General features: G+C 49.3%; 1 protein-coding gene across 3 annotated transcripts in view; it reads left to right on the top strand.

The window, feature by feature from the left end:
• pcnt (pericentrin) overlaps positions 1 to 12,118 on the top strand; it is a 46,512-nt gene that overhangs the window by 10,992 nt on the left and 23,402 nt on the right. For all 3 annotated transcript variants that reach the window (XM_031559075.2, XM_031559076.2, XM_031559074.2), the window contains exons 13-22: positions 53 to 164; positions 1,013 to 1,259; positions 1,590 to 1,668; positions 2,063 to 2,279; positions 2,959 to 3,200; positions 3,829 to 4,184; positions 4,348 to 4,951; positions 8,721 to 8,918; positions 9,269 to 9,421; positions 10,036 to 10,248. In XM_031559075.2, the coding sequence (XP_031414935.1) occupies positions 53 to 164; positions 1,013 to 1,259; positions 1,590 to 1,668; positions 2,063 to 2,279; positions 2,959 to 3,200; positions 3,829 to 4,184; positions 4,348 to 4,951; positions 8,721 to 8,918; positions 9,269 to 9,421; positions 10,036 to 10,248 (2,421 nt within the window). The remainder of the gene's footprint in view (positions 1 to 52; positions 165 to 1,012; positions 1,260 to 1,589; positions 1,669 to 2,062; positions 2,280 to 2,958; positions 3,201 to 3,828; positions 4,185 to 4,347; positions 4,952 to 8,720; positions 8,919 to 9,268; positions 9,422 to 10,035; positions 10,249 to 12,118) is intronic.

Raw genomic sequence — 12,118 nt, 5'->3', positions numbered from 1 at the left:
AGCGTTGTCCGTGTGTAGTCCTCATCTTCCCTGTGGTGTGTGTGTGTTTCAGGTGGAGAAGCTGCAGGTGCAGCAGGCTGAGCTGAAGGCCAGCTCTCAGCAGGAGGCGGCTCACCTGTGGTCCCAGCTGGAGGCCATGAGGAGCAGCCGCCAGGAGCTGGGAGGTGAGGAGTGGCCTAGAGCCCCACTGGCAAACAGCACTACTGATCAGCATGGCTTCCTGTGGCTGCTCATTCATTCAGAGAAAACCTGTCATGTCTGAACAGTCATCATAATTCTAGCTCAACATACGTCACAATTCTGCATTAATAATAATAAATAGTAATAATGGATTTTATTTGTATAGCACAATTTAAAATACAAAGAACTCTCAAGGTGCTTAACATGGTATAAACAATCACAACAATAATAAAAAGTAATAGAAGTGCTAAAGAAGTGCAGAAAATAGGATAATATAAAATACAAAAAAGATTGGTGGGAGTCACTTGGTGAATACAAACATGGAAGTCCACTGCGATGGAGGTTGCCAGTGGAGGGACAGTAAGGTGTTAGACCTCATAAAAATGTGGCTCTCCTCATCCTTGTCCTCGTCATCATCTTATCACGAAGTCGCTGGCTTCCATTGCTCATCGACTTATAAATGAAACCGTAAATGCTTACTTGTTTACTTTGCGTAAACGCTTACTTGCATGTTTACTTCCGTTTGACAGTGTCTTTGTTGTTGTTTTGCGTGTGCTGGGTCAGTTCAGGCCAGACCTGTTTACAATGGAATTTGATATTGGCCACATTAAATAATATGAACGTCCAAACAAAAAATATCTGATCTGAGCAATTCATCTGAATTGAGTACTAAGGCCGTGTGAACATAGCCTAAGTGTGTTGTAAAAAACGAATATTTCTGACCCCATATATGTAATATTATGCAATTTCATGTCCACCTCTTTAAGTAAATGAATCTCCTCCTCCTCCCCCCCCCCCCTTCCTCCCTCATCACGCATTCCTCCCTCCTCAGAGTTGAGGGAGCAGCTGGTGGCTCGCTCCATGCGGGTGGAGGACATCGAGCATCTGAAGCAGGAGTTCACGCATCAGCGCCGTGACCTTCAGGAGCAGAACGAGTCGGAACTGGAGAACCTGCGCACCTACTTCGAGCAGCGGCTGCGCTCCAGCGAGGAGGGCCACCGTGAGGAGATCGCCCTGCTGCAGCTGCGCCTCATCGAGGGGGCCCTGGAGGAGTCCGTGCTCAAGTCCGCAGACTCCAGGTAAGGGCCAGGAGCCCGTACTTACACCAGTATCAGCATGCTGGATAGGGTGTGTTCTGGCCCCGTCTGGTTTCAAACAAGCTGGCCAAAAGAATGAACGAACACCAAAAGTACAAAATAACATTCGATGGAAACAACACCAATGATGATGATGATAATAATTATCATTGGTGTTTGCTAATAATAATAATGAACCAATGCTGATTATTATTAACCAACACCAACACTGATGGCGAACCTCCATTGCATCCTGCACTGGACTTCATAGCTGAGATTATGAGAGCATGCAATTGGAAGCTAGTGGTAACTGGTATTCCTGTTGTCCCTCAGTTTCCTCTCGGAAGGGAAAGCAGATGAGGAGAAAAATGACATGCTGGCAGAGATCAACAAGCAGCTGGAGCAACACAAGGTAACAAACAAATACACACGTACACAACTTCATCTAAAGCATGACAGAGGCACACTGGAACATACAAGCCCTCAATGAAGTGTGTGTGTGTGTGTGTGTGTGTGTGTGTGTGTGTGTGTGTGTGTGTGTGTGTGTGTGTGTGTGTGTGTGTGTGTGTGTGTGTGTGTGTGTGTGTGTGTGTGTGTGTGTGTGTGTGTGTGTGTGTGTGTGTGTGTGTGTGTGTGTGTGTGTGTGTGTGTGTGTGTGTGTGTGTGTCCAGTAGAACCGGTCGGAGCTTTGGAAGAGAGCAGCCCTGCCAATATTGTTCAGCTTCAGAGCATGCAGTCATGCAACCCTTTTTGAAAAATGCTCCTCTGTTTGTGTGTGTGTGCACGCTGTGTGTGTTGTGCTCCAGGAGGAGCTGGACTCGTTGCGTGTGCAGCTGGAGCAGAGGCACAAGCAGGAGCTGGACCTCCTGCGCTCCCGCATGGCACTGGCCCACCGCGAGGAGCTGCTGCAGGTGGGCAACAACCTGACCGACCGCTACTTCAGCGAGATCCAGGAGCTGAAGAACAAACACGCCATGGAGCTGGAGCAGCTGCGAGCGCGCCTGTCGGAAAGCCACGTCAAAGGTGAGGGAGAGCGAGCGACCCTACTCTATACGACCCCTAGAGCTCTGCTCTAGAGATGGACCAAACCCTACTCTATATGACCCCTAGAGCTCTGTTCTAGAGATGGACCAAACCCTACTCTATATGACCCCTAGAGCTCTGTTCTAGAGATGGCAACATGGCGTTGACCTGCCAGTGCTGGGTTGGTGACTGGTGTATTTGAATATTCGTACATTTTAAAGTGTGATGTGTGGTGCTGTGAGATTAGATGTTACTGTAGAAACAGGACAAGCATGTGAAGGCAAAGACTTCAAAATGCTCTGTATGGAACTCCGTCAAAAAATAAATGAAAACGAGGTACAAACTCTGCCAGGTAAAGAGAGAATAGGTCTCTCTCTTTCTGTTGGGGGGGGGGGGAGGACAGTAGTCGAATAGTTCCCAGTGATCGAATAGTAGTTTCGCTTGAAATGCTCATCCCTACTTGTAAAGTGGCGTTGGTAAGCATGTTTGACATTGTCTACTGATCTATGGCTGTAGGCCATCATGAAAACGGCACTCTTCTTCATTTGGTATCATTTGGCATATTACATAAAACTGACAGACAAAATGCGTTTAAGTACGTAAATATTGACTCGTGTACCATCACATCTCTTCTTGACTACACCCCCTCCATCTCTCCCTCTTCCCCTCCCCCTCGCAGAGATCACTCGTCTGCGGCTGCAGTCGGCTCAGGAGGTGGCTCGTGAGGTGGAGTCTGAGCTGGAGCAGCGCGGCGAGGCCCAGGAGCAGGAGCACCAGGCCCGACTGACCCAGCTGCAGGCAGAGGCCCAGAGGCTGCTGGCGCTGGAGGCCTGCATGGCCCAGCTCACCCAGGAGCACGTGCAGGAGCTGCAGCGCGTCGCCGTGCAGCAACAGTACGAGCTGCGCCAGGCTGAGCAGAAGGCAAGTAGCTTGCTCTCTCTCTCGCTCTCACACTCTAGATCTCGTGTGCACTTTTGCTCTCGTTTGCTCTCTCTCTCTCGCTCTCTCTCTCTATATCTCTCTCTCTCTCTCTCTCACTATGTCTATATCTATGTCTATTTATCTATCTGTATTTGTGTGTAGTGGGTGTGTAGACTTTCTGTTGCTGTGTTCTGAAACCTTTTTCTCATGGAGTGACTGCCTGTAGCAGAAGAGCTCTACTGTTCTGACTAGATCCTTTGTGGGGTCACATGTGAAGTACACAGTGGCTCCAACCAACTAGAACACAATGGTTTACTTTGTTTATGATTTAAAACATATTTATATAAGTATAAGTGCAAGTATAGACTGGTGCTGCTGTCACTCAAGGAAACAACTTGAGCTGAATAAATGTATATAACCTTGAATAACCTTGTTTGTAATGAGTTGGTGATGTTGCTAGGGGCATCTCTGAATGTCATGAGTCATGACTTCATAACTGAATACCCTCTCTGTCCTTCCCATGTTCCCTTTCCTTCACGCCACTTGTTCTCCTCCTCCTCCTCCTCCTCCTCCTCCTCCTCCTCTTCTTCCTCTTCCTCTTCAACACAACCACCCCACCCCTCCTCAGCTGAAGGAAGGCTTTGCGAAGGAGCTGCGCGTACGCCTTGAGGAGGCGCAGGCCGAGGAGCGCGAGCGCCTCACCCTGGAGGCTCAGGAGGAGCTGTCTCACCTCCGCACCGAGCTGCAGGCCCAGCTGGAGGAGCAGCGGAGGGCTCTGGAGGGCGAGCTGGCGACGGAGCGGGAGCGTCTGCGGGCCCTGGAGGGCGGGGAGAACCCGCAGCTGCTGGCCCTCAAGCAGAGGCTCCAGGCGCAGCACGACGGCGAGCTCAGGACCGCCCGCAGCACCATGGCCGCGGAGGTCAAGGAGCTCAACGCCCTACTGCTGGAGCAGAGTGAGGACCGCCTGCGCGACACACACGACAGGTCAGCACCCAGGGGGGTCAGGGTTAGGACAGGGTGATGTAATGAGAATTTACTGATGGAGCCCTGGTAATAAATATATTTATTCGTCTTATCTCTTGGTTAGTATAATGTGATCTTTTTCCCTTTACTTACAAAAATCCTTCTTTCAAATTCACCTCTGCAGGTTCCAGGAGGAGAAGGGGCAGCTGGAGGAGAGGCTGGCCCAGGAGAGGGACTCCGCTCTGGGGGAGCTCGGACAGAAGCACCAGGCTGAGCTGGAGGCCCAGAAAGCTGAGCTGGACAAACTGACTGCTCAGATAGAGCACCTGCAGCAGGAGTGCCAGAGCCTGACTGACAAGCACCAGGCGGAGCTTGAGTCCATCTCCTCCAATCACAAAGCAGCCTTGCTGGCTCAGCAGGTGGAGCTTGCTGTCAAGCACAGTGCAGAGTTTGACAAGCTGGAGGCCATCCTCCAGGAGGCCAATGAGGCGCAGCTGGAGGCCAAAGAGGTGGAGCTGGAGAGCCGACACGGGCGCGAGAAGGAGAAGCTGGAGGCCAGGATGCTGGCTAACATGGACACCCTGGAGAACACTTACCTGCAGGAGATCCACACTATCCGTGATGAGAAGGAGGCGGCACTCGGGGAGCTGGAGAGGCAGCATAAGGCGGAGGTGAAGCAGTTGGAGGCAGAGCAGCTGTCAATCACAGAGGAGCTGAGGAGAGAACTAGCCCAGGCTCACATAGACAAGTTCAACGCTATGGCAACCAAGCTGAACCAAGCTCATCAGGTGTGTGTGTGTGTGTGTGTGTGTGTGTGTGTGTGTGTGTCTGTGTGTCTGTGTGTCTGTGTGTCTGTGTGTCTGTGTGTCTGTGTCTGTGTCTGTGTCTGTGTCTGTGTCTGTGTCTGTGTCTGTGTCTGTCTGGGGGGGTGTTGACATTTAGACGCCTAATATTCAGTTCATTCAGTTGGCCTTCCGTTTAATGTAGTCTACTTAAATGCTCTTGTAAGGGCAAATGTTACCCCCAGGATGCTGCGCTCGTGTAATGACCGTCGTTTAGCACTGCCGTCTGTGCAAGTACGGCAATCCAGACTATTCTCATTCGTAGTTCCACGTTGGTGGAACAAGCTGCCTAACACTACGACAGCAGGGGCGTCCCTCTCTACCTTTAAGAAGCTCTTGAAGACCCAACTCTTCAGAGAGCAACTTCCTTCCTAACTTGCACTTACATTCCTGCACTTTCTTTCTATTTCTTATGTAAAATAGTATTTATTGTTACACTAGGGCTCTATTGCTTGTAGCTAGACTGTTCTCTCCCTTGTACGTCGCTTTAGACAAAAGCTTTTGCTAAATGACTAAATGTCAATGTAAATGTAGTCTGGAATAAAAGCTTTCAGGGAGTACAAGGGGTTGGTATAAGATCTAGGCCCAAAGTTCTATAGTCCATTTTTCCAAAACATGCTTGAGGAGATGAAACCGGAGTTTATGGAAGGCTTCCCGGTCGCTCACACATTGTATGCAGTCAGACCCTTCTAAGCCTTCAGAGGAGTGGTGACACAAATGTCTCACTGAGCACAAAAGGTGATGGAATGAATCATCTCCTGTGCCGTATCCATCTATCAAGCTAAATACTAATCAGCAAGTATTAACACTATATATGCGCTGTGGAAGCATGTTTGTGATTCAGTCTCTAACAGAACATAATAATGTTACTGATCTAATCACAATTGTATAACAGTAAACATTCATTCAACAAACATTAAGCATATTCATACTAATTTCACATCAGCTGTCCATTCAGGTTTCATTTCAATCATCTGTTTTTCTGAGAATTCACAGTGCAGTGTGTAAATATGAATTGTAAACAGAACCACAAAGAAGCAAGATGCATTGACCTTTTTTCTTTTACGAAAAAATACATATTCTGCACACACACACACACACACACACACACACATACATACATTCATATAACCTCAGCAGGTAATTATTACGAATGGACTCTTGTCAATTATTTATGCATGACGGTCTTGGTTATATTTTTTCCATGCCTGCCCTGACTTCCTTTTAGCCACTCTTGATGCATTTAACTAGTCATCTGATGTCTGAAATAGCCCCCATTATCCACTGCACAATTTCTGCAGGAATAAAAGGCTTACAGCTATAATGGAAGCAGCTGTGTGTGTGTGTGTGTGCGCGCCTGTCTGTTTGTGTGATTCTCATGTTGCGTAGCATCAAACATTTTCCCCTCAGTCCTCATTAATGACACACACACACACACACACACACACACTTCACAACACACTCTGCCCTCTGTGCACACCTGCTTTGGAAAGACCCTCCCCCTGATAATTGCGTCTTTTGTTTGTTCATGTGTGTGAGAGTGACAGTGCAGTAGTCAGCAATGTGTGAATCTGCTGAGGAGGTAACAGGCTTTCTGCTCTCTCCAGACATAGCACCCTAGTTAGCTGTGAGGTCAGCTCTGAGGGGAACTATCTGAAAAAGGAAGTGTGAAGGAAGTGTGTTTGTGTGTTTTACATTTACATTTACATTTAGTCATTTAGCAGACGCTTTTGTCCAAAGCGACGTACAAGGGAGAGAACAGTCAAGCTAAGAGCAATAAAAAAGCATGGTGTAACAATAAATACTACTTTACATGAGAATTAGAAAAACAACAACCTAGAAAAGAGGAAAAAGAAGTGCAGGAATGTAACTGCTGAAGTGCAAGTTAAGCGCTAGTCAGGTGCCAGTTAGGAGGGGAGGTGCTCTCTGAAGAGTTGGGTCTTCAAAAGCTTCTTGAAGGTAGAGAGGGACGCCCCTGCTCTGGTAGTACTAGGCAGTTCGTTCCACCAACGTGGAACTACAAATGAAAATAGTCTGGATTGCCGTGCTTGCACGGACGGCAGTGCCAAACGACGCTCACTAGACGAGCGCAGCGTCCTGGGTGTAACATTTGCCCTTACAAGAGCATTTAGGTAGGTGGGAGCAGAACCAGTAAGCACTCTGTAGGCAAGCATAAGTGACTTGAACTTAATGCGAGCAGCTACTGGCAGCCAGTGGAGCTCGGTGAGTAGCGGGGTGACGTGTGCCCTTTTCGGTTGGTTGAACACCAGACGCGCCGCCGCGTTCTGGATCATCTGTAGTGGTTTCACCACGCAAGCCGGCAGGCCCGTTAGGAGGGCGTTGCAGTAGTCAAGGCGGGAGCTCACCAAGGTTTGTACCAGCAGCTGGGTGGCATACTGGGTTAGGTACGGCCTGATTTTGCGGATGTTGTATAGCGCAAAGCGGCACGACCTGGAGACAGAGGCGATGTGGGCCGTGAAGGTCAGTTGGTCATCAATAATGACCCCAAGGTTTCTTGCTGTTTTGGATGGAGCAAGAGATAAAGAGTCAGTATTGATCTTGATGTTGTGGTGGATGACCTGTTTGGCTGGGAAGACCATCAGTTCCGTTTTGGCCAGGTTCAGCTGAAGGTGGTGGTTTTTCATCCATGTGGATATATCAGCGAGACAGTCCGAAATCCGCGCCGAGACCGTGGTGTCCTCAGGAGGGAAAGACAGAAACAGTTGAGTATCATCGGCATAACAGTGGTAGGAAAAACCATGCGAGCGGATGATAGGGCCCAACGAGGTGGTGTAAATGGCAAAGAGAAGTGGTCCCATCACCGAGCCTTGGGGCACCCCAGTGGTGAGGCGGTGAGGTACAGACAGCTGACCTTGCCATGACACGTTGAACGAGCGCCCAGTGAGGTAGGATTCAAACCAGGAGTGCGCATTGCCAGAAATGCCCATACTTGACAGTATGGACAGAAGGATGCGGTGGTTGACTGTATCAAACGCAGCTGATAAGTCAAGCAGGACGAGAGCCGAGGATTGAGCTGCTGCTCTAGCTGTTTTTAAGGCCTCCATTACAGACAACAGGGCTGTTTCGGTGGAGTGACCGCTTTTGAATCCAGACTGGTTCGGATCGAGGAGATTGTTCTTTGACAGGAACTCGGTGACCTGTTTGGAAGCTGCCCTCTCAATGGTTTTAAGGGTGGGTTAGTGTTTTCCAAGTGTGTATTCAAGTGGACTCTGTAACAGTTAAAGTAAGGTGTGTGTTTGACAGACAACAACCTCTTGACTGGATTAACGTGAACTTTGCCTCCACAGGGGAAGTTGCAAGTCATGTTTTCATGTTTTTTTCTAAAACTCTTGTGTGTGAGGGAGAGAGAGCGAGCGAGAGACATCAAGAAAGGGGCAGAAATTTGAAAGAGCTGAAGTCTTTTAGTTCCTCAGTGTTTAGTTCTGTGGTTTGGTGTTTTCTGTGGTAGCCTTCGTGTTTGACATCTACGGCTGAGGGGATTCTACAGCAGTTTTAAGTCAGGCAATTATGTGATCCACCTGGTACGGTGTGTGTGTGTGACATGTTTGTTTGTGCATGTTTACACTCTATCTGTGTTTTGTGTTCATTATTGATTGTCTGTGTGTGTGGCAGCTGGCCTGTATCTTGTATACTTGTTTGTGGGCATGCATTTCTGTGTCTGAGTTTGTTTGTCTCTGCGTGTGTGTGTGTTCAGGCGGAGCTGACGGCAGCAATGTCCCAGGCCCAGGCAGGGCACTGCTCATCTCTGGAGGCGCTGCAGCAGCAGGTGCTGGAGCTGGAGCAGCAACACAGCGCCGCCCTGCTGGAGGTCCGAGACATGAGCAGCGTCGAGAGGCAGCAGCTGCAGCAGCAGCTCAACACGCTCTGCGCCCAGCACCAGCAGCAACTACAGGTGTGTGTGTGTGTGCGTGCGCCACATACTCACTACAGCTGGTATTCACACTGTGCTACAAATTATGTGACCTTTGTAAAGCTTCCAACAACGGCAGCGACTGTGTGCTTCTGTGATTGCTAATGATGTTCAGAAACCGTTCTGTGTGTTTGTGTGTGTGTGGCTGAATGTATGAGTGCCTCTGCCTTTGTAATGGCATTTAGTCTGATTGGGGATTTATCTTTTAATCCATTGTGAAGCCGCTCTGAGGTGTTTCAAAGCTCTGAAATATCTGAGCATTATAGATTTACCGCTCATCAAGCTCCGATTTTCTTTGTCTGTGTGTGTGTGTCTTGGTCTTCCTTTCCCAGGAGCTGAAAGGTGCATCTGCCCGTGAGCTTGAGGCTTTGCGTCGGGAGCTGGAAGAGGAGGCGTCCAGGCAGCGCCTGCACTTCGTGGAAGATGCGGAGCTTTTCAAGTGCCAGTCGGAAGAGCTGCTTCAACAGAGGATCAGTCAGCTAAAGGTAAAAGGCATGGGGGTGGGATTTCAACATATAAACATCCTATTGGTTTAGAGTGCGTTATGGCCCGCCCATATCCAGACAGCAGATTACATTGGGGTTAACAGGCTTTGGCTCCCAACATCTGGAGCATAGGCGGCCCACTGCTCTAATCACTGGGTCCCCTCTAATCCGCCTCTCTCTACGGCCCATGCCTCCTGGGACCCACTCTGTTTTTATTTTTTGATATTTTTTGATCTTCCTTCCTCCCTTTCTTTGTCTCATTTGAGCACGTTGGCTTTGAGTCCAGAAACCGACTGCGTGGCTGCCGTGACAAGAGTCGCGGCTAAGCTCCACGTAACTAATGTGAATGAATGCACTTTGCAGAGTTAGCCGCGGTTTGGCCGTTTCCCATGGGAGAGCTTTATCGCCCTGGGTTGAGCCCAACCCACCCCCCACACGCACACACATAATAATCCTACATATGGGACAACGTGTTGAGCCATGTGAACAAGAGAGGGAGACGCTATAAGAGGGACTGTCAGTTTTGTCATTCCTTTGATTTAGTCATTTAGAGACGGTGCTGGTGATTGCTGTAGACTACATTTCCCATGGTGCCATGTGTTTGGGCCTGACAGGAGGAGAGTGAGCGGGAGAGGGAGACTGCAGTCGAGGAGAAAGAGAAGGAGAGGAAGCAGGCTGTAGGGGAGCTGACCCGGGAGCGGGAGGAGGTGCTGGAGGAGCAGGAGGGCCGGCTGAGGCAGGAGCAGCAGCAGCTGGAGCAGAGCTACAAGGACAAGATGGACCAGCTCACTGTGCAGCTGCAGCAGCTGGACACCGTGGTGGCTCAGGTATCTCACACACACACACACACACGCACACGCAGTCATTCTGATACTGTATGAGGACTGTATTAGATGCTGTCACATTCATATGCTCTGTTCAGATAGGAGTACTATTTGCTGGCTGTAAACGGCTCTGCCTGGAGAACTCACATCAACACCCACACACAGTCCTACACACACTTGACACAGACACAGTCTCCAAATTCATCCAGTACAGTCATTGTTTGTGTCAGCTGGTAGTGCTAGGCGGTGAGGGGCCTGTGAACTGGTTGGCATAGGAGGCAGGGCCCTGACTCTCCCCCGACATCTTGTAACAGATGGCTGTGAGGTGCCAGGCAGGCCTGTGAGTGTGGATATTAGGGCACTGCAGGACCCGCTCTGTGCTTTAAGGCTGGCTGGACTGTAGTGTTCTCTGTAATGCCATACTGGAGATGCCTTGTGACCGTGTAGGTTAATCATCTCCCCTTCTGTCTCGCTAGCCTGCTCTAGTTATCCCTCCATCACACTCACTCTCCCGCTCTCTCTCTCTCACACACACACACACACACACACACACACACACACACACACACACACACACACACACACACCTCGTAGTCCCCGTGATCAGTCCCAGGTGAGTGAATTAGGCATCTGTGCTGTTCCCTCTGGGCTTGTTTGTGTGCTGTGTAAAGTTGATGCGCACGTAGAGGGTAATATCAGCACAGGTCTTTTGTTTCTGCTCTCATCACACATGGCCCTAGTGATGGAAGTGAAGCCTTACTGAGTGTTTGCGTTAGTGTGTGAGGTGTGAGTTTGTTGCCATGGTTTCAGCTTTGTTAAGCTTAAGATTTTAGCTGCTCCCCCTCTAGATTAGTGAATGTGTAGTGAACCAGTTGGACTCTATGAGGGGGGTGTGTGTGTGTGGGAAGGGAAGGGAGACACAACCCCCCCCCCCCCCCCCCCATAAGTGTTTGTTTCCATGGAAAAAGCTTTGTGTGTGAGAGAGTGGGAAAGAGAGGCAGTTGGCCAGGTGCTTGTTAGCAGTCAGGCAGCAGGATCAGCTCTGGGGGCAAGCATGGTATTACTCTCTCTGATTTACCCTTTCTCTCTCATCCTCCAGCTTAGTCTCTCCCTCCTTTTTTTCTTTTCTTTTTTGTTTTCACTGCCTGTGTCTTCTCTCTATCTGCTTCCCTTGCTCTGTTCTCCCCCACCCGTGGATTGTTTCTATCAGAATATCTCTCTCTCTCTGCCTTTCCCTCTCTCTCTTTCTGTCTTTCCACCTCTCTGTCTCTGTTTTGCTCCCACACAGAAGTTGGGGCCAGAATGGGAATGCTTGTAGACATGTTGGCGCAGAAACGCATAGACTTCTTTAGCCCTGGCAGTGTATGGGAGCCTATGGACAGCTAGAGCTTCGCCTTGTGTTGTGTTGTGTGGATGTCTCAGGGCTGAGGTGGTTAGCTGAGGCTATGGAAGACAAACTCATTAGAATGTGAGGGCATCAGTCGGAGCTCGTCATCGTTCTGGTGCAGTCTTGTTTTGCTGTTTTATAATTAGTTTATTTTGGAGCAGAGGATTTATGCCTGTCAAGGAGTTGAGTTTGTGTGATGACAGGGTTTCTCTCTCTGGCCACGGCCCTGCTAAGGCCTCAGGTGTGTTTGTGTGTGTGTGACCTGGATTGTTCTTTGTGTGTGTGTGTGTTTGTGTACATGCTTATGTTTGCATCTTTCTGACCTAAATGTGCTTTCAGGTGTGGGTGTTTAATTACTGTGCTGATTTTCTCGCTTCTCTTAATGAGTAACTGACTTGTGTGTTTCTCTGTGTCTCTCTCTCTCTCTCTCTCTCTCTCTCTCTCTCTCTCTCTCTCTCTCTCTCTCTGTCTCTCTCTCTGTCTCTC

This window comes from Clupea harengus, chromosome 21 (assembly GCF_900700415.2).
Source record: "Clupea harengus chromosome 21, Ch_v2.0.2, whole genome shotgun sequence".
Taxonomy (NCBI): domain Eukaryota; kingdom Metazoa; phylum Chordata; class Actinopteri; order Clupeiformes; family Clupeidae; genus Clupea; species Clupea harengus.
Note: the sequence above shows the minus strand (reverse complement) of the source record. Positions and strands in the feature narration are given on the sequence as shown.